The 26,849-nt window shown below is 37.6% G+C and overlaps 1 protein-coding gene across 1 annotated transcript in view; it reads right to left on the bottom strand.

Annotated features, from left to right (window-relative positions):
* Positions 1 to 26,849, bottom strand: part of BEND2 (BEN domain containing 2) — a 63,842-nt gene that overhangs the window by 13,168 nt on the left and 23,825 nt on the right. The window contains exons 7-21 of the mRNA XM_059883893.1: positions 25,285 to 25,407; positions 24,322 to 24,444; positions 23,358 to 23,480; positions 22,395 to 22,517; positions 21,432 to 21,554; positions 20,467 to 20,589; positions 19,504 to 19,626; positions 18,539 to 18,661; positions 17,575 to 17,697; positions 15,947 to 16,054; positions 14,607 to 14,756; positions 13,045 to 13,206; positions 10,421 to 10,540; positions 8,745 to 8,852; positions 375 to 575 (exon numbers count right to left, since the gene is read on the bottom strand). Coding sequence (XP_059739876.1) covers positions 375 to 575; positions 8,745 to 8,852; positions 10,421 to 10,540; positions 13,045 to 13,206; positions 14,607 to 14,756; positions 15,947 to 16,054; positions 17,575 to 17,697; positions 18,539 to 18,661; positions 19,504 to 19,626; positions 20,467 to 20,589; positions 21,432 to 21,554; positions 22,395 to 22,517; positions 23,358 to 23,480; positions 24,322 to 24,444; positions 25,285 to 25,407 — 1,956 coding nt within the window. The remainder of the gene's footprint in view (positions 1 to 374; positions 576 to 8,744; positions 8,853 to 10,420; positions 10,541 to 13,044; positions 13,207 to 14,606; positions 14,757 to 15,946; positions 16,055 to 17,574; positions 17,698 to 18,538; positions 18,662 to 19,503; positions 19,627 to 20,466; positions 20,590 to 21,431; positions 21,555 to 22,394; positions 22,518 to 23,357; positions 23,481 to 24,321; positions 24,445 to 25,284; positions 25,408 to 26,849) is intronic.

Raw genomic sequence — 26,849 nt, 5'->3', positions numbered from 1 at the left:
ACCTAGTATTAACCATAAGCAACTATAACCAATAAAGTTTACCTTATTTGATCAGTCTATGAACACGTTTTATTCTTTAGAAATTGCTACCCATTATACACTACTAAATTGTAAAAATCTAGGTTAGACAAGGTGAAAAAGTGAACAGTTCTAAGATTTACACACACTTCATTATTTCTTCAACTATCAATAACACCCATCAGATAACTAAATGAGCAAAGATCCTATAATGACTTTACATACATCTTTTTTTTTTTCCCCCATGCTGTGTGACATGTGGGATCTTAGTTCCCTGACCAAGGATCAAGCCCACACCCTCTGCAGTGGAAGCACAGAGTCTTAAGCACTGGACCTCCAAGGAAGTCCCTACATACCTCTTATTGCAGCTATTTTGTTTGGATCCAGGGATTGGCAACCTTGGGAACTGATACCTACTGAGGTGGAAGTCAGGATTTCCTTGGAGAACAAAATACGAACCAAGTAGCAGGCTGCGTGCCTAGGTATGGCCTTCTTTTGTACAGCCATCAAATGAGTATCACTCATTGTCACATTTCTTCTTGGATCACCAAGATATCCTTTAAAAATATAGGGGAAAATTAAAATCCTTGTTTTTTTCATGCAAGGTTACCAATAAAGTCTAAGAATATTAAGCTAATTGATTTTTAATTCACAAATTTTCTACTTGGGCGAATTTTTTTCTATACTTATTTCATCTTTTTCTTAAATGAGTCTATTTGATGCCATCTACATAACTGTTAGCAGGTTTCACCTTTGTTAGTCTTGAATTTGCTGTACTTGAACTAATCAGTTCATTGTCTTGAATAAATTTAATTCTTAGGCCACAGGTGCATATACAATCACGTTGCTCTGAGATCCCATTGCTCCCTTCTAAATTCTAAAAGTACACTCAGAGGTATATTACTGAGTGAGTATATGGTCCCTGAAGACAATTTAGAAAGTGTGAGTGGATATAATTTGAAAATTTTTTAAATAGCATTTATAAAGTATCTACTATATATCAAGCACTATGCTAAACATTTTACATCTATAAGCTCAGTTTCATCATCCTAACAACCTATTCTCACTTAACAGATGAAGAAACTGAAGCCCAACGGAGGTAAGTTATTTGAACAAGATCATGCTGCTGGTTATAGAGCTAGTTTTATAAGCTAAGTCTGTCTGGTGTTATGCCAAGTGCCTCAAACCTAATGTTTTCTATTGTTTTTTTCTCAACACAAAACTGAAACTATACCTTATATGTAGCTTGGATCCTGCTTTTTTCCAGTTATCATTATACTTTGCATATTTCTCCATTTTCTTTTTTTTCCAAGTCTGTATTCCTATCATCATGATTTTCCTGACAAGTGATATTTATGTTGCACTTATGTTCTGTGCATTGTGTTAAGAGCTTTAAATGAATTATCCCATTTGATCCTCACAATTCTATAAAGTAGGCACTATAATTTTTGTCACTTCACAGATAAAGAAACTAATATTTAGGTCAGAGAATATTAGGTCATATAGTTAGTAAGACACAAAGCCAGGATTTGAACACAGGCAGTCCGACTCAGTAGTCCATGCTTTTAACTGTTATGCTTACTGCCTCATATATCGTGGTATACCAGGAGTCACGTAACTAATTCTCTATGATTGCTTATTGAACTGTTTCCAATTTCTCATAAGTCTATAAAAATTAATTCTTGTACCAAAATCTTAATGCAAATCTTTTTTATTATACCTTTGGATAGAAGTGGGATTACTGAGTCAAGTAAAATAAATACTTTTACAGATTTTTAAACAAATTACCCTTCAGAAAGTTTTCACCAATTTATACTTCTAACAACAGCATATCACAGTGCCTACTTTATACAAAGAACACAATTTTTTAAGTTTCTTCTAGTTTGGGTAATAAAATAATTTAAAGAAAAAGGGTCTCCTCTGGGATGACAGTCACCAAACCACAGTCCACAGGACAATCCCACCACCAGTTTTGGTAAATACGGTTGGATTGGCACACAGCCACATTGATTCACTTACCTACACCTGTGGCTGCTTTCATACTACAGCAGCAGAGCTGAGTGGGTGTGACAGACACTAGATGGCCCACAAAGCCTAAAATAGTTATTATCTAGCCCTTTACCAGAGAAGGCAATGGCACCCTACTCCAGTACTCTTGCCTGGAAAATCCCATGGGCGGAGGAGCCTGGTAGGCTGCAGTCCATGGGGTCAGGAAGAGTCAGACACGACTGAGCAACTTCACTTTCACTTTTCACTTTCATGCATTGGAGAAGGCAATGGCAACCCATTCCAGTGTTCTTGCCTGGAGAATCCCAGGGACAGGGGAGCCTGGTGGGCTGCTGTCTATGGGGTCGCACAGAGTCGGACACAACTGAAGCGACTTAGCAGCAGCAGCAGCAGCAGTAGCCCTTTACAGAAAAAGTATGTCGAGCCCTACCCATGGATATTAATAATAGATTACCTACTTAGAAGTAGGTACATGTAACTATTAAGTATTAGGAAGACTTGACCTTAGAGGCCATGGAACCTGGGGTGTTCTCATCTCTGCCACTGTGGCTTGATAGGCAACACAAGAGATGTTAAGAAACATGAACTTTAAAGTCAGAGAGAACTGGGTTAGAGTTCCAGAACTGCCATTCACCAGCTCTGTGATTTTGGGAATGTGGGTAATACAAGTAGCTACATCATGAAGTCATTATGAATATTAATAGAGATGAGGCATGTCAGTTGATCAGGACAGTGTCTTGCACATAGTACATACTCAATAAATATTATTCCTTATTACTAATATCATCTAAAACCTGTCCTCAGAATAGGAAAAAAAAGTTTGTATCAAGTAAGCTGAAGAATATAGGTTAAATAGTGTCACTGCACACTCGCCAAAATTGGAAGGCATGAGGACAGATGATGAGGAAGAAGCTTGGCTATTGTCATCTTCCAATACAATTGGGTGACTCATTGTTTCAGGTCTGTTTTCCGTGCTGTTTTCTTCTGTCACCAATATTTTTACAGGTACAAGTGCAAACAGAAAAGAAGTCTCAATTGCATATTCTGTATAGAGGAAACTATCCTTCAGGTTTGAAAGGGATATAAACATTCTCAGACAAAAGAAAATTTTAAATGTTTGTCACTAGCAGACCTACTCTTAAATAATGGCAAAAGGAAGATCTTGAAACAGAAAGGTTATGATGACAGAAGGAATCTTGGAGCATCAGGAAGGAAGAAAGAACAATAAAAAGAGCAGGAAAGTGCATGCAGAGAAATTCAATCATTCATACTTTGCTGGGAGAGATGTAAAATGGAACAAACTGGAAAACAGTTTGGAAGTTTCTTATAAAACTAAACCTGTAATTACTACATGACGCAGCAATTTCTGGGGCATTTAGAAATCATGAGAAATAGAAGCTCATGATGACAAAAATCTGCATGTGAGTGTTCTTAACATCTTTATTCATAATAGCCAAAAACTAAATAACCCAGATGTCTTTCAACAGGTGAATGGTTAAACAAACTCTGGTAAATTCAATATCAGAATATTATTCAATTATAAAAAGGAATAAAGAACAGAAAGAGCAGAAATATGGGCAAATACAACACTATTATGAGTTTTGTAATTCATATGTAATGACTGAAATGAGAATACCATTTGACACTAAGACAATGATAGTTAAAATTGAGAAGGGCAAAGGAAACTAGAGTTAAAGTTTCAACACATCATTCTAAGGAGTAAAATGTTGATACCAGTAGACTGTGACAAGCCACATACATATATAACAAGACCCAGAGTGACCAGAAGGAAAACTATACGAAGCAATATACTCAAAAACAAATAAATCAATATGAAATACTAGAAAATGTTCAGGTAACCCACAGAAATGCAAAAAATAAAATCAGGAACCAAAGAAAAAATAATAAAACTGCAGACTTAAAACGCTGATATCAATAATTACTTTAAATGTAAATGACTTAACCATATCAATTAAATGGCAGTAATTGATAAAGTGAATAAAAACAAGACCCAACTATATGCCATCTATAAGAAAATCTATAAGTTCAATTACACTAATAAATTGAAAGTAAAATGATAGAAAAATATATACCGTGCAAATATTAACAATAAAAAAGAGTAGTTATGTGGATATCAGATAAAATAGACTTCACAGGCTTCCCTGGTGATCTACAGGTTAAGAATCCACCTGCCAATCCAGGGGACACAGTTCAACTATTGAAGCCAGCCTGCCTAGAGCCCGTGCTCCACGACAGGAGAAGCCACTGCAAAGAAAAGCCCACACACGGAAACTAGAGAAAACCCAGGCACAGCAATGAAGACCCAGTAGAGCCAAAAATAAAGAAATCTTTCTAAAAAGTAGACTTCAGAGCAAACAAAGTTACTAGAGACAAAAAAGATGAAAGGCTCAATCCCCCAGGAAGACATACCAATCTTTAATATGCCAAGCAACAGAGTCTCAAAATACGTGAAGCAAAAAGTGAAAGAGTTGAAAGGAGAAATAATCAGATCTACAGTTATATTTGAGGACCTCAACACCCTCCTGTCAGCAACTGGTGGAACAACCAGAAAAAGCAGCAAAGATATAGAAGACCCAAACAATACAATCAACCAACAGGATTCTCATTAGAGAAGGAAATGGCAACCTCCTCCAGTATTCCTGCCTGGAGAATTCCATGGACAAAGGAGCCTGGCAGGCTACAGTCCCTGGGGTCGCCAAGAGTCAGACACGATTGAGTGACTATCACTCATTCCATCCAATAAAAGCAGAATACATATTTTTGTCAAATGCCTGTGCATCACTCACCAAGAGAGACCACATTCTGAGCCAGAGAAACATCTCAACAAATTTAAAAGAAATGATTAATATATGGTATATTGTCTGACCATAATGGAATCAAATTAGATATCAATAATAGAAAGAAGAAAATCTTTAAACACTTAGAAAATAAACAGCATATTTCTAATTAATACATAAAGAGGACATTTCATGGACATGATAAAATGTATAGGACTTAATAAAAATACAACACATCAAAATATATGGGATGCAACTAAAGTGATACTGAAAGTGAAATTTACAGCACTAAATTCTTACACTAGAAGAGAGGAAAAAGTCCCAAATCTATAATCAAAGCTCCTGCACCAAAAGTGAAGAGAAGAGTAAAAGAAACCCAAAATATACAAAATATAATGAAATAATAAAAAGCAGAAATCAATGAAAATGAAAATAGGAAAAATAGGAAAAGAAGCAAACAGTGGTACCTCAAAAAAGATTAATAAAGCTAATAAACTTCTAGAAAGACTCACAAAAATAAAAAAGGTGATATAAATCATCAATATCAAGAATGCAATGGGATATTTAGCAGCCATTAAAAAGATAATAGGGAATACTACAATTCAGTTTACGCTCACAGATTTGATAACTTAGAAGAACTGTACCAATTCTCCCAAAATTACAAATACTAAAACTTAACCAAGATTACAGAGACAATCTGCTGCTGCTGCTGCTGCTGCTGCTAAGTCACTTCAGTCGTGTCCGACTCTGTGAGACCCCATAGACAGCACAGCCCACCAGGCTCCCCCGTCTCTGGGATTCTCCAGGCAAGAACACTGGAGTGGGTTGCCACTGCCTTCTCCAATGCATGAAAGTGAAAAATGAAAGTGAAGTCGCTCAGTCATGTCCGACCCTCAGCGACCCCATGGACTACAGCCTTCCAGGCTCCTCCATCCATGGGATTTTCCAGGCAAGAGTACTGGAGTGGGGTGCCATTGCCTTCTCTGACAGAGACTATCTAAATAGTCTTATAACCATCAAGGAAATTAGATTTGCAATTAAAAAGCTCCCCCCAAAAAGGAATCTACAAGCCCAAGTTGATCTGTGGGTTTAACATAATTCCCATCAAAATCCCAGCAATTTTGGGGGGAAACATAAACAAGCTTATTCTAAAATGAGGATGGAAAGGCACAGGTACTAGAATATTTTAAATGATTGTTGAAAAAGAAGAATAAAGTAGGAGGAATCATTCTACCTGATGACAACGTTTACTGTATAACAACAACAATCACAAGGTTGTGGTTTGGTAGAGGGGTAGAAACATAAATCAGTGGAAAACAATAGAGAACCCAGAAATAGATCTAATGGTTTTTTATTACTGAATAAAAGCAATTCAATGGAGGAAAGATTGTGCTGCAGCAACTGGATAGGCATAGGGAAAAAAAAAAAAGAAGAACCTCAACCTACATCTCACACCTTATACAAAATTAACTCAAATGTGAACTGTAAAAGATAAAACCTTTAGAAAAAACATAGGAGAAAAAATTGGGGATCAAAGACTAGACAGAGTTCATAGACTCTATACTAAAAGTATAAAATCCATAAAAAGAAAGTATAAATTGAACCTCAAAAAATTAAAAATTTTCTCTCTGCAAAACAAAACAAAAACACCTGTAGAAAGGATGACAAGGAAAGCTGCAGATAGGAAGAAAATATTTGCAAACCACATAAACAACAAAAGATTAGTATCCCAAATATCTAAACAACTCCCAAAACACAGCAGTAAAAAAAAGAAAAAAATTATAGAACAGACATTTCAGAGAAAGAACATACAGATGGAAAATTAGCACACGTGAAGATGCTGCACACCATTATCCAAGGCAAATGCATATCAAACCCACAACAAAGTATTAATGTATACCTATCAGAATGGATAAAATTTTTAAAAATAGTGAAAATACCAAATGCCAGTGAGGATGCAGAGAGAATGAATTACTTATACATTGCTGGTGGGACTATAAAATCAGTCATTCTGAAAATAGTTTGCCTATTTCTTATAAAACTTAATATGCAATTATACTACCCAGCAACTGTGCTCTTGAGCATTTATCATAGGGAAATGAAAACTATGTTCAGACAAAAACCTGCACAAGAATGTTTACATCAACTTTACTCTTAATACTTAAAAACTGGAAACAACCCAGATATCCTTCATTAGGTAAACAGATAAACAAATCATGGTACACCAATTCCATGGAACAGAGCTCAGCAACAAAAAAGGAAGAAACCACTAATACATGCAGCAACTTGGATGGATCTAAAGGGAGTCTTTGACTGTATGGATCACAATAAACTGTGGAAAATTCTGAAAGAGATGGGAATACCGGACCACCTGACCTGCCTCCTGAGAAACCCATATGCAGGTCAGGAAGCAGCAGTTAGAACTGGACATAGAACAACAGACTGGTTCCAAATAGGAAAAGGAGTACGTCAAGGCTGTATACTGTCACCCTGCTTATTTAACTTCTATGCAGAGCACATCATGAGAAATGCTGGGCTGGAAGAAGCACAAGCTGGAATCAAGCTTGCCGGGAGAAATATCAATCACCTCAGATGTGCAGATGACACTACCCAGATGGCAGAAAGTGAAGAAGAACTAAAAAGCCTCTTGATAAAAGTGAAAGAGGAGAGTGAAAAAGTTGGCTTAAAGTTCAACATTCAGAAAACTAAGATCATGGTATCCAGTCCCATCACTTCATGGCAAATAGATGGGGACAGTGGAAACAGTGGCTGACTTTATTTTTCTGGGCTCCCAAATCACTGCAGATGGTGATTGCAGCCATGAAATTAAAAGACGCTTACTCCTTGGAAGGAAAGTTATGACCAACCTAGACAGCATATTAAAAAGCAGAGACATTACTTTGCCAACAAAGGTCCATCTAGTCAAGGCTATGGTTTTTCCAGTAGTCATGTGTGGATCTGAGAGTTGGACTATAAAGAAAGCTGAGTGCAGAAGAATTGATGCTTTTGAACTGCGGTGTTGGAGAAGACTCTTGAGAGTTCCTTGGACTGCAAGATCCAACCAGTCCATCCTTAAGGAAATCAGTCCTGGGTGTTCATTGGAAGGACTAATGTTGAAGCTGAAACTCCAATACTTTGGCCACCTGATGCGAAGAGCTGACTCATTTGAAAAGACCCTGATGTTGAGAAAGATTGAAGGCAGGAGGAGAAGGGAATGACACAGGATGAGATGGTTGGATGGCATCACCGACTCAATGGACATGAGTTTGCATAGGCTCTGGGAGTTGGTGATGGACAGGGAGGCCTGGGGTGCTGCAGTTCATGGGGTCGCAAAGAGTCAGACATGACTGAGGGACTGAACTCCAGTGAACTTAAATATTAAATAATATGAGTTGATTAATAGAACACTGTCTTGCAATGACAAAATTATATAGAGAGAAAACACATTAATATTTGGATGGATTGCAGATGAAGCTAGGTAAGGAATGACAAGAAAGACGTGGGTATGTTTATAAAAAGGCAAAAGATGGTTCTTGAGAGTGACAGAACAATTCTGTATCATGACTGGTAGTGGTCAATATCCAAACCTTAACACTTTACAAAAGTGCAGAGAACTAAACACACACACACACATGAATACAAGTAAAACTGAGTACATCTGAAAAGATCTGTAGATCATATCAATCTCAAAATCTTAGTTGTCATATTTTACTATATTTTTGCAAAATACTACTATTGGGAGATATTAGGTAAAGGGTACATAAGACCTCTCTGTATTACTTCTCGCAACTACATTTGATTCTGAAATATCTCAAAATGAAAAGTCTAATGTTGGGAAAGCAATCACTAAGAATTAATATTAAGAATGCTGATGGGTCTAAATTAGATTGCTACTCATAATAGGCATCACTTCAAACTCACCAAATCCAGGAGTTAGGAAGCAAGGTTCTGAATCAGTTTGTTGGTCACTGTCAATTTTTATTACACTTCCATGATTCTCTGCTTCAGAACTCATTTCTGTGCTGGATTCTGTTTGAACAACATTTTGATAAGGAAAACATTTTCAAGTACTGAAAAACAAGAAATCTCAACAGTAATTTTTATTTCAAACAAAACTATCATTCAGAAATGAAGGAAAAATAAAGACATCCCTAGACAAAAGAAAACTAAAAAGATGTCACGACTGACTTACCCTTAAAAATGGCTAAAGGAAAATCATCTGACCAAAAGGATATGATGAAGAAAGGAAATCTGGAGCATGAGGAAGGAAGAAAGAACAATAGAAAGAACAAAGGGACTTCCCTGGTGGTACAGTAGTTAAGACTCAGTGCTTACACTGCAGAAGCCATGAGTTTGATCCCTGGTCGGGGAACTAACATCCCACATGCCATGTGGTGCAGCACCCCCCAAAATTTTTTTTAATAAAAAACTTTTTAAAAATATTAATAATAAAGAAGAAAGAGTAGAAATACACATGCAAAGAAACTAGATCATTTATACATTGCTAGTGGGACTATAAAATGGTACAGCTACACTGGAAAACAGTTTGGCAGTATTTTACAAAATTCAACTTACAATTATCATCGGACCCTGCAACTGTGCTCTTGGGTGTTAGCCCAGAGAAGTGAAAACTGATGTTCATACAGAAACCTATACATGAGCATTCACAGTAGCTCTACTGCAAATAGCCAAAAACTGGTAACAACTCAGACATCCTTCAACTGGTGAACAGATAAACGATGGTACATGCATACCATGGAGTACTCAACAATAAAAATGTATTGATCTACACAGCAACTTAGATAAATCTCCAGGGAATTATGGTGAATGAAAAAGGCAATCCCCAAAGGTTACATATTATGTAAGTCTATATAAAACTCTTGAAATGACAAAATTATAAAGAATGAAAACAGATTAGTAGTTGCTGAGGGCAGGTACAGGGAATGGTAGGGGTAGGAGCATGAGAGAAGAAAGGTAGGGGTGGTTTTAAAGGGCAAAAATGAGAATCTTTGTGGTAATGGAAATGTTCTGAATCTTGACTGTGATGGAGGATATGGAAATGTATTCAGGTTGCAAAATGATATAATACTAAATCACATACACAAACATAAACACACACAAATACACATAAAACTAAAGACAGCTCAATAAAATCTGTGGATTTTATCAATGTATATACCCTGGTTCTGATAGTGTATTATAATTTTGCAAGGTGTTATCTTTCTGGGAAACTTGGTAAAGTATACACAAAATCTCTCTATTTTTTTAAATTTTATTTTATTTTTAAACTTTAAAATATTGTATTGGTTCTGCCATATATAGAAATGAATCCACCACAGGCATACATGTGTTCCCCATCCTGAACCCTCCTCCCTCCTCCCTCCCCATACCATCCCTCTGGGTCATCCCAGTGCACCAGCCCCAAGCATCCAGTATCGTGCATAGAATCTGGACTGGCGACTCGTTTCATATAATGGCATGTGCAGCTAAAATTTTCTTTAAAAAAAAAACAATTTTTAATTAGGAAAAGCTCATATCAAGGGTGTTAAAAAAAACCTAAATAGTGCTACTTATAATATGTATCATTACAAACTCACCAAAATTGGAAGGGATGAGGACATATGAAGCATCTTCATCTCTGTTATATTCCAATAAAGGTGGTTGATTCATCACTGGAGTGTCATTTTCCTGGCTGGTTTCTACTTTGAGTGACATTTCTGTTAGTAAAATGTTATTCAAATGCTGTGAGAAAAGACTCTACCCTCATACCTATATCTGATGAAACTATCTTCCAGTAATGAAGAAAAAATAGATATTCACAAAGGAAAACCAAACGTATTTGTCACTAACTGATTTATGCTTAAAATGGCTATAGGAAAATCTTCTAACAAAAAGTATAATAGAATTCTGGAGCATTAAGAAGGAGAAAGAACAATGGAAAGAACAGAGATACGGATGCAGAGAAATCAAATCACTCATACATGGCTGGAAGGAATGGAAAATGGTACAGCTACCCTGGAAAGCAGTTTGACAATTTCTTATAAACTAAGGATGCAGTTATTGATATTTCTCCCAGCCATCTTGATTCCAGCTTGTGCTTCTTTCAGCCCAGCGTTTCTCATGATGTACTCTGCATAGAAGTTAAATAAGCAGGGTGACAATATATAGCCTTGACATACTCCTTTTCCTATTTGGAACCAGTCTGTTGTTCCGTGTCCAGTTCTAACTGTGGCTTCCTGACCTGCATATGGGTTTCTCAGGAGGCAGGTCAGGTGGTCTGGTATTCCCATCTCTTTCAGAATTTTCCACAATTTATTGTGATCCACACAGTCAAAGGCTTTAGCATAGTCAATAAAGCAGATGTTTTTCTGGAACTCTCTTGCTTTTTCCATGATCCAGTGGATGTTGGCAATTTGATCCTCTGCCTTTTCTAAAACCAGCTTGAACATCTGGAAGTTCATGGTTCATGTATTGCTGAAGCCTGGCTTGGAGAATTTTGAGCATTACTTTACTAGTGTGTGAGATGAGTGCAATTGTGTGGTAGTTTGAGCATTTTTTGGCACTGCCTTTCTTTGGGATTGAAATGAAAACTCACGTTTTTCCAGTCCTGTGGCCACTGCTGAGTTTTCCAAATTTCTGGGAGAAATATCAATAACCTCAGATAAGCAGAGGACACCACCCTTATGGCAGAAAGTGAAGAGGAACTAAAAAGCCTCTTGATGAAAGTGAAAGAGGAGAGTGAAAAAGTTGGCTAAAAGCTCAACATTCAGAAAACGAAGATCATGGCATCTGGTCCCATCACTTCATGGGAAACAGATGGGGAAACAGTGGAAACAGTGTCAGACTTTATTTTTTGGGGCTCCAAAATCACTGCAGATGGTGACTGCAGCCATGAAATTAAAAGACGCTTACTCCTTGGAAGGAAAATTATGACCAACCTTAGACAGCATATTGAGAAGCAGAGACATTACTTTGCCAACAAAGGTCTGTCTAGTCAAGGCTATGGTTTTTCCAGTGGTCACGTATGGATGTGAGAGTTGGACTGTGAAGAAAGCTGAGCGCCAAAGAATTGGTGCTTTTGAACTGTGGTGTTGGAGAAGACTCTTGAGAGTACCTTGGGCTGCAAGGATCTCCAACCAGTCCATCCTAAAGGAGATCAGTCCTGGGTGTTCATTGGAAGGAATGATGCTGAAGCTGAAACTCCAATACTTTGGCCACCTGATGCAAAGAGTTGACTCATTGGAAAAGACCCTGATGCTGGGAGGGGTTGGGGGCAGGAGGAGAAGGGGAAGACAGAGGATGAGATGGCTGGATGGCATCACCGACACAATGGACATGGGTTTGGGTGGACTCCGGGTGTTGTTGATGGACAGGGAGGCCTGGCATGCTGTGGTTCATGAGGTCACAAAGAGTCGGACACAACTGAGCGACTGAAGTGAACCGAACTGATGAATAAATACTCATATCAAGTTTACCCTTAACAGTCAAAAACTGGAAACAGAGGTTTTCAACAGATGAACAGAAAAATAAACCCTGGTACATTCACACCATGAAATAATACTCAGCAATAAAAAAGAAGGAACCATTGCTACACACAACAGTATGAATGAATCTCCAGGGAATTACACTGAAGGAAAAAACCAATCTCAAACACCACATGATTCCATTTATATAACTATGCTGAAGGGACAAATAATAGATCTGGAGAACAGATTCACAGTTACCATGAAACAGGGCAGAGGGTAGGAGTAGAGGGCAAATGTCAGTTGGAGTGAGATGGGTGTGGTTATAAAAGAGAAATATGAGAGAACATGGTAGTGATGCAGCTGTTCCAAGGCTTACCTGTCATAGAAGAGACGTGATCTGTACATATGAAAAAACTGTATAGAACTCAATACACACATATTAATGCAAGTGAAACTGGAGGCATGTCAATAATATCTGTGGATGGTATCATGTTGATATGTTGGCTGTGGTAATTTTCTATCATTCTGTAAGATGGTACCATTTTACCATTTTACAATGGTAGATACCATTTTACCATTGGGGGACACTGGGTAATCAGAACACAGGATTGCTCTGTACTATTTATTATAACTGCATGTGCAGCTAAAGTTTTCTGAAAATAAAAACTTTCATTAGAAAGAGCTACCTCTATCTTACACTATGGAGAGTGAGGAATCTAAACTAAATATATGTCAAAGTATCATTTCAAACTCACCAACACTGGGTAGAATGGAGAGATGTGAAGAGCCCATATCTGGGTCACTGTCATTTCCCACTACAGTTTCTTTTCTCACAATAGTTTCATTTCCCACAACAGTTTCATTTCCCACTGTCTGATAGCTGTTATCCATGGTGGTTTCTGCTTGTCCTGGCATTTCTGTAAGTACAACTTTTTCAATTGCTGAAAGATAAGAACTCTCAAGTGTGAACTCTATACTGGGTGAGACTGTCCTTCAGGAAAGAATGGTAAATAAAGACATTATGACACAAAGGAAAAAAGATCTTTTAATTTTCCCTAGCAGATTTTCCCTTAAAAATGGCTGAAGGAAAATCTTCAAAAAACAAAACATATTATTAAAGAAGGAATCTTGGAGCATCATGAAGGAAGAAATAACAGTGGACAGATCAGAGATATGGATGGAGAGAAAATGAATCAACCACTCTTTGCTGCTGTAAACGTAAAATGGTACAGCCTCTCTGGAAAATTGTTTGGCAGTTTCTAATAAAACTAAACATGCTATTACTTATAAGACCCAGCAACTGCACTTTTGGCATTCATGACAGAGAAACAGAAATTTATATTTACACAAAAATCAATACATCAATGTTCACAGCACTTTACTTGAAATATCCAAAAACTCAGAAAGAAAAAAAACAAATTTTCTGCAATGTATGAATTTAAAAAAAAAAAAACCATCTCAGAAAGAAAAAAAATAAATTTCCTTCAATGTATGAATTAAAAAAAAACACACTGTGTGTGTATACATACACACACACCATGGAAAACTCTTCATCAATAGGAAGAAACTATTAGGAAATAAAAATTTATATTTACACAAAAGTATGTACATGAATATGTATAGCTGCTTTACTCCTAAGAGCCAAAAACTGAAAAAAAAAATCCAGATGCCCTTCAACAGGGGAAGAGTTAAAATGTTGTATATCCATAGCATGGAATATTCTGCAGCAGTAATAGTAATAAACTGTTGACACATGCCACAAACTGGATGACTCTTCAGGGAATTAGGCTGAGGGAAAGAAGCCAATCCCAAAGTTATATGGTATGTTATTCCACTTATATAACAATCTGAGACAAAATTATAGAAACAGAGAAGAGATCAATGGTAGCCAGGTGTTAGCGATGGGTCTTGGAGAAAGCAAAGCCTGGTTGTGTTTGTATAAAAGCAGTAGCAAGGGATCCTTGGGTGATGGTAACGATCTCTACCTTGACTGTGGTGTACTCTCTCACTGCATAGTGCTAAATACACACATGAAAGTGTACACACACATACACGTAAAACTGGAGGCACCTCAATAACGTCTGTGGGTTGTATCAATGTCAGTATATGGGTTGTGACACTGTACCAGTGTTTTGCAAGGTGTAGTCGTTGGGAAAAATAAAGCATAAATAGGAACTCTGTGGATTATTTTTACAGCTGCATGTGAATCTTAAATTATACCAAAAAGTTTTAAGAGCTACAACTGGCTTGTATTAAGGATGTGGATGGATCTAGACTAAACAGTGCTTACTCACAATATGTATCATTTCAAACTCACCAAAATTAGGTGGGGCGGAATGAGATGAAAAGTCAGTACCTAGACCAGTGATACTTCCCAATAAAGCTGGATAATACACTGTCTGAGAGCTGTTTTCCACACCAGTTTCTTCCTTTATTGGCTTTTGTGTAAGGATAAATTTTTCAACCCCTGAAAGAAAAGAACTCTCAATGGTGAATTCTACATGAAATGAAACTATCCTTCAAGTAAAAGGTGAAACAGAAACATTTTGAAACAAAGGAAGACTAAAAGAATCTGTCCCTAGCAGACTTACCCATATGGAGAGTTTAAGGAATATCTTCAAACAGAAAAGAGAGGATGAAAGAAGAAAATTGGGAGCATCAGAAAGAAAGAAAAAGCTATGATAAGAACAGAAATATGAATGTAAAGAAACTGGATCATTGCTGGTAAGAATGAAAAATGATACAACCTCTCCAGAAAACTGGCATTTTCTTACAAAATTAAACATGCTATTACCATAAGACTCAAAAATTGCACTCTTGGAATTCAAGACAGAAAAATTAGAACTTATATTTATACAAAAACCAGTACATGGATGTTCCTAACATCATTACACTTAATACTAAAAACCATAGGGAAAAAAACTAATGTCCTTCCATGGCTGAGTGGTTAAAAACAATTACTGCATACTGAAATCCTGTAAAACTATTCAGCAAAAAAAGGAAGTTTTGTACATGCAACAACGTGGATGAATCCTCAAGGAATTATGCAGAGTGAAAAAAATCCTCAAAGTTTAGGTACCATAAGATTCCTTTTGTATAATATTCTTGAAGTGACAAAATTATAGAAACCAGTGTTTGCCAGGGGCTAGGGAATGAACAATGGGGAAGGAGAGGGTCATCTAAGAGAGGTGGGAGTGGCTATAAAGGGGCAAGAAGAGGCATCCTTATGGTAATGGAAATGTTTCTACGTCTTGACGTGGTGGTGGATATTACATCTACTCATATGATGAAATCAGACAGAAATAAATATAAACACATACAAATTACCACAAGTAAAACTAGGGACATCTCAGTAACATCTGTGTATTATATCAATGTCAATACCTGAGTTGTGATATTTTACTAGTTTTGCAAGATGTTATCATTGAGAGAAAAGGGTCAAGTGTAAAAGGGGTCTTTTAATTATTTCTTTTTTTTTTTGGTGAGTTCATTAAATTTAGTTTATTATTTTTTTTCTTATAAATGTATGTGAATCTAAAATTATTCCAAAATAAAAAGTTTAATTTTAAAAAACGGACTACTGCTAACTTGCATTAAGGATGCTGATGCGACTAGATTACATAGTGCTACTTATACTATGTATTATTTGAAACTCACCAAAATTGGGTGGGAGGTTGACTGATGATGAACTCGGGCCACTGTCATTTCCTGATATTGAGTAACTCATTGTCTCAGGCTTGTTCTCTAGGCTGGTTTCTGCTACCTCTGGCATAGTTACAGTAAAAACATTTTTTGAGTGCTTAAGAAAATAACTGTCAATCATTAATTCTATATGCAGTAAAACTATGTCTCATTAAGAAATGAGAAATAAATATATTCTTACATGAAGGAAAACTAAAAGAACTTGTCTCTTTGAGCATCAAGAAGAAAGAACAATGGAAAGAGAATAAATATACATGAAGAAAAATTATATCACATATATATTATGGGTAGAAGGAAAAATTACACAGCTCCTCTGAAAAATAATTTTAGCAGTTTCTTATAAAACTAAACATGGAATTACATGTGACCCAGAATTGCCCTCGTGAGCATTCATCTCAAAGAAATGTAGATTTATATTTATGTGAAAGCTGGCAAAGGACTGTTCATAGAGCTAAACTTATAACAATGAAAAATAGGAAATATCCCAAATGTCCTTCAATGGGTGAACAAATAAACAGTTACACACCCATACCATAGAATACAACTCAACAATAGAAAGGAAGAAACTCTTGATACAAGCAATGTGTGTGTGCATGTGCTCAGTCGTGTCCAACTCTTTGCGACCCCATGTCCTGGAGCCCACCAGGCTCCTCTGTCCATGGGATCTCCCAGGCAAAAATACTGGAGTGGGTTGCCATTTCCTCCTCCAGGGGATCTTTCCACCCCAGAGACCAAACCCATGTGTCCTGTGTCTCCTGCATTGGCAGGTGGATTCTTTACCACTTGAGCCATCTATGTTCAGTTAAAAAAAAAAAAAAGCCATGCCCAAAAGGTTCTATAGTACTTATTCCATTTAAATAACAATATTCAAATGACAAAATCATAGCAAGTCAAATTTGGGCTGGCCTGGGACAGGGTGGGAGGAAAGGGTGACCAGAAGGAAGTAGCTGTGGTTAAGAAAAGGGCAATATGAAGGGTGTTTGTGGTAATGATGGAAATGTTCTGTATCATGACTCTGTGTGTGTGTGTGTGTGTGTGTGCGCACGCGTGCGCGTGTGTGTGTGTGTGTGTGTCTGTTAGTCGCTCAGTCATCTCTGACTCTTTGCGACCCATGGACTGTAGCCAACCAGGCTTATCTGTCCATGGAATTCTCTAAGCAAGAATACTGGAGTGGGTAGCCATTCCCTTCTTCAGGAAATCTTTCGAATCCAGGGATTGAACCCTGGTCTCCTGCATTGCAGGCAGATTCTTTACCATCTGAGCCACCAGGGAAGCCCAGAGCAAACACACTGATGCATGAAATAAAATTGCATAGAACTAAATGCACACACACACACACGTGGATTTAATCAATGTCAGTATACTGTTTTTTTTTTTTATTTTACTATAGTTTTGCAAGATGTTTTTATTAAGGAAGATAGATGAAGCAAAAATAGGATCTCCATATAATTTCTTACAACTACACATGAATCTAAAATTACCTCAAAATTAAAAGCATAATATATAAAAGAGCTACCATGGAGTTGCATTAAGGAATCTAGATGAAACAGTGCTACTTGCAATGTATATCATTTCAAACTCACCAAAATTGGGAGGAATTACGTCAGATGAGACAGTATCCTGGCCCCTGACATTTTCCAGTAAAGTTGGGTAATGCATTATCTTAGTGCTGCTTGCAAGGCTGGTTTCTGCTTCTCCTGGTGTTTCTACAAATAAAAAATTTTCAAGGGCTATAATATAAAAATTCTCATCCAGGAATTCCATACTGAGTGAAACTGTCCTTCAGAAAAGAAGGGGAAACAAAGACATTATCGCACAAAGGAAAACTAAAAGGTTTTGTCCTTGGCAGACTTATTCTTAAAGTAAATTTAAAAGAAAATCTTCTACCAGATAGGATATGATGAAAGAAGGACTCATGAAGCATCAACAGGAAGAAAGAACAGGAAGAGAGCAAAAATATGGCTCCAGAGAAACTCATACCTTTCTGGCAGGAATGGAAAACTGGTACACCTACACTGGAAAACAGGTGAAAGTACAAAGTGACAGTCGCTCAGTCACGTCTGACTCTTTGCAACCCATGGACTATAGCCCGCCAGGCCCTCTGGGCATGGGATTTTCCAGGCAAGAATACTGGAGTGGGTTACCATTTCCTTCTCCAGGGAATCTTCTCAACCCAGGGATCAAACCCTGATCTCCTGCATTGCAGGCAGATTCTTTACCATCTGAGCCACCAGGGAAGCCCAGAGCAAACACACTGATGCATGAAATAAAATTGCATAGAACTAAATGCACACACACACACACGTGGATTTAATCAATGTCAGTATACTGTTTTTTTTTTTATTTTACTATAGTTTTGCAAGATGTTTTTATTAAGGAAGATAGATGAAGCAAAAATAGGATCTCCATATAATTTCTTACAACTACACATGAATCTAAAATTACCTCAAAATTAAAAGCATAATATATAAAAGAGCTACCATGGAGCTGCATTAAGGAATCTAGATGAAACAGTGCTACTTGCAATGTATATCATTTCAAACTCACCAAAATTGGGAGGAATTACGTCAGATGAGACAGTATCCTGGCCCCTGACATTTTCCAGTAAAGTTGGGTAATGCATTATCTTAGTGCTGCTTGCAAGGCTGGTTTCTGCTTCTCCTGGTGTTTCTACAAATAAAAAATTTTCAAGGGCTATAATATAAAAATTCTCATCCAGGAATTCCATACTGAGTGAAACTGTCCTTCAGAAAAGAAGGGGAAACAAAGACATTATCGCACAAAGGAAAACTAAAAGGTTTTGTCCTTGGCAGACTTATTCTTAAAGTAAATTTAAAAGAAAATCTTCTACCAGATAGGATATGATGAAAGAAGGACTCATGAAGCATCAACAGGAAGAAAGAACAGGAAGAGAGCAAAAATATGGCTCCAGAGAAACTCATACCTTTCTGGCAGGAATGGAAAATGGTACACCTACACTGGAAAACAGGTGAAAGTACAAAGTGACAGTCGCTCAGTCACGTCTGACTCTTTGCAACCCATGGACTATAGCCCGCCAGGCCCTCTGGGCATGGGATTTTCCAGGCAAGAATACTGGAGTGGGTTACCATTTCCTTCTCCAGGGAATCTTCTCAACCCAGGGATCAAACCCTGATCTCCTGCATTGCAGGCAGATTCTTTACCATCTGAGCCACCAGGGAAGCCCAGAGCAAACACACTGATGCATGAAATAAAATTGCATAGAACTAAATGCACACACACACACACGTGGATTTAATCAATGTCAGTATACTGTTTTTTTTTTTTTATTTTACTATAGTTTTGCAAGATGTTTTTATTAAGGAAGATAGATGAAGCAAAAATAGGATCTCCATATAATTTCTTACAACTACACATGAATCTAAAATTACCTCAAAATTAAAAGCATAATATATAAAAGAGCTACCATGGAGCTGCATTAAGGAATCTAGATGAAACAGTGCTACTTGCAATGTATATCATTTCAAACTCACCAAAATTGGGAGGAATTACGTCAGATGAGACAGTATCCTGGCCCCTGACATTTTCCAGTAAAGTTGGGTAATGCATTATCTTAGTGCTGCTTGCAAGGCTGGTTTCTGCTTCTCCTGGTGTTTCTACAAATAAAAAATTTTCAAGGGCTATAATATAAAAATTCTCATCCAGGAATTCCATACTGAGTGAAACTGTCCTTCAGAAAAGAAGGGGAAACAAAGACATTATCGCACAAAGGAAAACTAAAAGGTTTTGTCCTTGGCAGACTTATTCTTAAAGTAAATTTAAAAGAAAATCTTCTACCAGATAGGATATGATGAAAGAAGGACTCATGAAGCATCAACAGGAAGAAAGAACAGGAAGAGAGCAAAAATATGGCTCCAGAGAAACTCATACCTTTCTGGCAGGAATGGAAAATGGTACACCTACACTGGAAAACAGGTGAAAGTACAAAGTGACAGTCGCTCAGTCACGTCTGACTCTTTGCAACCCATGGACTATAGCCCGCCAGGCCCTCTGGGCATGGGATTTTCCAGGCAAGAATACTGGAGTGGGTTACCATTTCCTTCTCCAGGGAATCTTCTCAACCCAGGGATCAAACCCTGATCTCCTGCATTGCAGGCAGATTCTTTACCATCTGAGCCACCAGGGAAGCCCAGAGCAAACACACTGATGCATGAAATAAAATTGCATAGAACTAAATGCACACACACACACACGTGGATTTAATCAATGTCAGTATACTGTTTTTTTTTTTATTTTACTATAGTTTTGCAAGATGTTTTTATTAAGGAAGATAGATGAAGCAAAAATAGGATCTCCATATAATTTCTTACAACTACACATGAATCTAAAATTACCTCAAAATTAAAAGCATAATATATAAAAGAGCTACCATGGAGCTGCATTAAGGAATCTAGATGAAACAGTGCTACTTGCAATGTATATCATTTCAAACTCACCAAAATTGGGAGGAATTACGTCAGATGAGACAGTATCCTGGCCCCTGACATTTTCCAGTAAAGTTGGGTAATGCATTATCTTAGTGCTGCTTGCAAGGCTGGTTTCTGCTTCTCCTGGTGTTTCTACAAATAAAAAATTTTCAAGGGCTATAATATAAAAATTCTCATCCAGGAATTCCATACTGAGTGAAACTGTCCTTCAGAAAAGAAGGGGAAACAAAGACATTATCGCACAAAGGAAAACTAAAAGGTTTTGTCCTTGGCAGACTTATTCTTAAAGTAAATTTAAAAGAAAATCTTCTACCAGATAGGATATGATGAAAGAAGGACTCATGAAGCATCAACAGGAAGAAAGAACAGGAAGAGAGCAAAAATATGGCTCCAGAGAAACTCATACCTTTCTGGCAGGAATGGAAAACTGGTACACCTACACTGGAAAACAGGTGAAAGTACAAAGTGACAGTCGCTCAGTCACGTCTGACTCTTTGCAACCCATGGACTATAGCCCGCCAGGCCCTCTGGGCATGGGATTTTCCAGGCAAGAATACTGGAGTGGGTTACCATTTCCTTCTCCAGGGAATCTTCTCAACCCAGGGATCAAACCCTGATCTCCTGCATTGCAGGCAGATTCTTTACCATCTGAGCCACCAGGGAAGCCCAGAGCAAACACACTGATGCATGAAATAAAATTGCATAGAACTAAATGCACACACACACACACGTGGATTTAATCAATGTCAGTATACTGTTTTTTTTTTTTATTTTACTATAGTTTTGCAAGATGTTTTTATTAAGGAAGATAGATGAAGCAAAAATAGGATCTCCATATAATTTCTTACAACTACACATGAATCTAAAATTACCTCAAAATTAAAAGCATAATATATAAAAGAGCTACCATGGAGCTGCATTAAGGAATCTAGATGAAACAGTGCTACTTGCAATGTATATCATTTCAAACTCACCAAAATTGGGAGGAATTACGTCAGATGAGACAGTATCCTGGCCCCTGACATTTTCCAGTAAAGTTGGGTAATGCATTATCTTAGTGCTGCTTGCAAGGCTGGTTTCTGCTTCTCCTGGTGTTTCTACAAATAAAAAATTTTCAAGGGCTATAATATAAAAATTCTCATCCAGGAATTCCATACTGAGTGAAACTGTCCTTCAGAAAAGAAGGGGAAACAAAGACATTATCGCACAAAGGAAAACTAAAAGGTTTTGTCCTTGGCAGACTTATTCTTAAAGTAAATTTAAAAGAAAATCTTCTACCAGATAGGATATGATGAAAGAAGGACTCATGAAGCATCAACAGGAAGAAAGAACAGGAAGAGAGCAAAAATATGGCTCCAGAGAAACTCATACCTTTCTGGCAGGAATGGAAAATGGTACACCTACACTGGAAAACAGGTGAAAGTACAAAGTGACAGTCGCTCAGTCACGTCTGACTCTTTGCAACCCATGGACTATAGCCCGCCAGGCCCTCTGGGCATGGGATTTTCCAGGCAAGAATACTGGAGTGGGTTACCATTTCCTTCTCCAGGGAATCTTCTCAACCCAGGGATCAAACCCTGATCTCCTGCATTGCAGGCAGATTCTTTACCATCTGAGCCACCAGGGAAGCCCAGAGCAAACACACTGATGCATGAAATAAAATTGCATAGAACTAAATGCACACACACACACACGTGGATTTAATCAATGTCAGTATACTGTTTTTTTTTTTATTTTACTATAGTTTTGCAAGATGTTTTTATTAAGGAAGATAGATGAAGCAAAAATAGGATCTCCATATAATTTCTTACAACTACACATGAATCTAAAATTACCTCAAAATTAAAAGCATAATATATAAAAGAGCTACCATGGAGCTGCATTAAGGAATCTAGATGAAACAGTGCTACTTGCAATGTATATCATTTCAAACTCACCAAAATTGGGAGGAATTACGTCAGATGAGACAGTATCCTGGCCCCTGACATTTTCCAGTAAAGTTGGGTAATGCATTATCTTAGTGCTGCTTGCAAGGCTGGTTTCTGCTTCTCCTGGTGTTTCTACAAATAAAAAATTTTCAAGGGCTATAATATAAAAATTCTCATCCAGGAATTCCATACTGAGTGAAACTGTCCTTCAGAAAAGAAGGGGAAACAAAGACATTATCGCACAAAGGAAAACTAAAAGGTTTTGTCCTTGGCAGACTTATTCTTAAAGTAAATTTAAAAGAAAATCTTCTACCAGATAGGATATGATGAAAGAAGGACTCATGAAGCATCAACAGGAAGAAAGAACAGGAAGAGAGCAAAAATATGGCTCCAGAGAAACTCATACCTTTCTGGCAGGAATGGAAAATGGTACACCTACACTGGAAAACAGGTGAAAGTACAAAGTGACAGTCGCTCAGTCACGTCTGACTCTTTGCAACCCATGGACTATAGCCCGCCAGGCCCTCTGGGCATGGGATTTTCCAGGCAAGAATACTGGAGTGGGTTACCATTTCCTTCTCCAGGGAATCTTCTCAACCCAGGGATCAAACCCTGATCTCCTGCATTGCAGGCAGATTCTTTACCATCTGAGCCACCAGGGAAGCCCAGAGCAAACACACTGATGCATGAAATAAAATTGCATAGAACTAAATGCACACACACACACACGTGGATTTAATCAATGTCAGTATACTGTTTTTTTTTTTATTTTACTATAGTTTTGCAAGATGTTTTTATTAAGGAAGATAGATGAAGCAAAAATAGGATCTCCATATAATTTCTTACAACTACACATGAATCTAAAATTACCTCAAAATTAAAAGCATAATATATAAAAGAGCTACCATGGAGCTGCATTAAGGAATCTAGATGAAACAGTGCTACTTGCAATGTATATCATTTCAAACTCACCAAAATTGGGAGGAATTACGTCAGATGAGACAGTATCCTGGCCCCTGACATTTTCCAGTAAAGTTGGGTAATGCATTATCTTAGTGCTGCTTGCAAGGCTGGTTTCTGCTTCTCCTGGTGTTTCTACAAATAAAAAATTTTCAAGGGCTATAATATAAAAATTCTCATCCAGGAATTCCATACTGAGTGAAACTGTCCTTCAGAAAAGAAGGGGAAACAAAGACATTATCGCACAAAGGAAAACTAAAAGGTTTTGTCCTTGGCAGACTTATTCTTAAAGTAAATTTAAAAGAAAATCTTCTACCAGATAGGATATGATGAAAGAAGGACTCATGAAGCATCAACAGGAAGAAAGAACAGGAAGAGAGCAAAAATATGGCTCCAGAGAAACTCATACCTTTCTGGCAGGAATGGAAAATGGTACACCTACACTGGAAAACAGGTGAAAGTACAAAGTGACAGTCGCTCAGTCACGTCTGACTCTTTGCAACCCATGGACTATAGCCCGCCAGGCCCTCTGGGCATGGGATTTTCCAGGCAAGAATACTGGAGTGGGTTACCATTTCCTTCTCCAGGGAATCTTCTCAACCCAGGGATCAAACCCTGATCTCCTGCATTGCAGGCAGATTCTTTACCATCTGAGCCACCAGGGAAGCCCAGAGCAAACACACTGATGCATGAAATAAAATTGCATAGAACTAAATGCACACACACACACACGTGGATTTAATCAATGTCAGTATACTGTTTTTTTTTTTTATTTTACTATAGTTTTGCAAGATGTTTTTATTAAGGAAGATAGATGAAGCAAAAATAGGATCTCCATATAATTTCTTACAACTACACATGAATCTAAAATTACCTCAAAATTAAAAGCATAATATATAAAAGAGCTACCATGGAGCTGCATTAAGGAATCTAGATGAAACAGTGCTACTTGCAATGTATATCATTTCAAACTCACCAAAATTGGGAGGAATTACGTCAGATGAGACAGTATCCTGGCCCCTGACATTTTCCAGTAAAGTTGGGTAATGCATTATCTTAGTGCTGCTTGCAAGGCTGGTTTCTGCTTCTCCTGGTGTTTCTACAAATAAAAAATTTTCAAGGGCTATAATATAAAAATTCTCATCCAGGAATTCCATACTGAGTGAAACTGTCCTTCAGAAAAGAAGGGGAAACAAAGACATTATCGCACAAAGGAAAACTAAAAGGTTTTGTCCTTGGCAGACTTATTCTTAAAGTAAATTTAAAAGAAAATCTTCTACCAGATAGGATATGATGAAAGAAGGACTCATGAAGCATCAACAGGAAGAAAGAACAGGAAGAGAGCAAAAATATGGCTCCAGAGAAACTCATACCTTTCTGGCAGGAATGGAAAACTGGTACACCTACACTGGAAAACAGGTGAAAGTACAAAGTGACAGTCGCTCAGTCACGTCTGACTCTTTGCAACCCATGGACTATAGCCCGCCAGGCCCTCTGGGCATGGGATTTTCCAGGCAAGAATACTGGAGTGGGTTACCATTTCCTTCTCCAGGGAATCTTCTCAACCCAGGGATCAAACCCTGATCTCCTGCATTGCAGGCAGATTCTTTACCATCTGAGCCACCAGGGAAGCCCAGAGCAAACACACTGATGCATGAAATAAAATTGCATAGAACTAAATGCACACACACACACACGTGGATTTAATCAATGTCAGTATACTGTTTTTTTTTTATTTTACTATAGTTTTGCAAGATGTTTTTATTAAGGAAGATAGATGAAGCAAAAATAGGATCTCCATATAATTTCTTACAACTACACATGAATCTAAAATTACCTCAAAATTAAAAGCATAATATATAAAAGAGCTACCATGGAGTTGCATTAAGGAATCTAGATGAAACAGTGCTACTTGCAATGTATATCATTTCAAACTCACCAAAATTGGGAGGAATTACGTCAGATGAGACAGTATCCTGGCCCCTGACATTTTCCAGTAAAGTTGGGTAATGCATTATCTTAGTGCTGCTTGCAAGGCTGGTTTCTGCTTCTCCTGGTGTTTCTACAAATAAAAAATTTTCAAGGGCTATAATATAAAAATTCTCATCCAGGAATTCCATACTGAGTGAAACTGTCCTTCAGAAAAGAAGGGGAAACAAAGACATTATCGCACAAAGGAAAACTAAAAGGTTTTGTCCTTGGCAGACTTATTCTTAAAGTAAATTTAAAAGAAAATCTTCTACCAGATAGGATATGATGAAAGAAGGACTCATGAAGCATCAACAGGAAGAAAGAACAGGAAGAGAGCAAAAATATGGCTCCAGAGAAACGCATACCTTTCTGGCAGGAATGGAAAATGGTACACCTACACTGGAAAACAGGTGAAAGTACAAAGTGACAGTCGCTCAGTCACGTCTGACTCTTTGCAACCCATGGACTATAGCCCGCCAGGCCCTCTGGGCATGGGATTTTCCAGGCAAGAATACTGGAGTGGGTTACCATTTCCTTCTCCAGGGAATCTTCTCAACCCAGGGATCAAACCCTGATCTCCTGCATTGCAGGCAGATTCTTTACCATCTGAGCCACCAGGGAAGCCCAGTAGTTTTTCATAAAATTAAACATGATGTTAACATATAGCGAGCAATTGCACTCTTGGGTATTCATGTCAGAGAAATGAAAACTTCTATTTACACAAAAACCTGTACATGAAGATTCACAGCAGCCTTAGTCCTAACATAAAAACCTGGATTACAAAACTCTAAATTTTCTTAAACAGATGAATGGTTAAACTATGATACATCCATACCAAGTAGCAGTACTGAGCAATAAAAAGGAAGGAACTACTGAACAACTTGGTTTAATCTCCAGGGCATTATACTGAGTGAAAAAAACCAGTATCAAAATGTTATATACTATATGCCTCCAAATATATAACAATTTTGAAGTGACAAAGTTCTAGAGATGAAGAATAGATAAGTGGTTTCTAAGAATTAGGGATAAGGGAATGAAGAGGGCCAGGTCATCAGAGGGTGATGGGCATGGTTATAAAAAGGCAACACAAGTGATCCATGTGATGGAACTGTTGTCCCTTGACTATGGTGGTGGACATACAAACCTTATTACATGATCAATCAGAATAAAACTAAAAGTACAGACACACAGATGAATACAAGTCAAACTGGGAACAGTTGAATATGATCCATGGATTATATCAACATCAATATCCTGGTTGTGATATTTTACCATAGTTTCACAAGATGTTATCACTTTGGGAAATTGGGTAAAGGCTATGACTCTGTATTATTTCTTACAACTACATGTGAAGCTACAATTATCTCAGTATTTTTGTTGTTGTTGTTCAGTAACCCAGTCGTGTCCGACTCTTGGACTGTGAACCCAAGGACTGCAGCATGCCATGCCTCCCTGTCCTTCACCATCTCTCAGAGGTTGCCCAAGTTCATGTCCATTGAATCGAAAAACCACTAGCACTAGTTTGCATTGAGG

This window comes from Bos taurus, chromosome X, assembly GCF_002263795.3.
Source record: "Bos taurus isolate L1 Dominette 01449 registration number 42190680 breed Hereford chromosome X, ARS-UCD2.0, whole genome shotgun sequence".
Classification (NCBI taxonomy): Eukaryota; Metazoa; Chordata; class Mammalia; order Artiodactyla; family Bovidae; genus Bos; species Bos taurus.
Note: the sequence above shows the minus strand (reverse complement) of the source record. Positions and strands in the feature narration are given on the sequence as shown.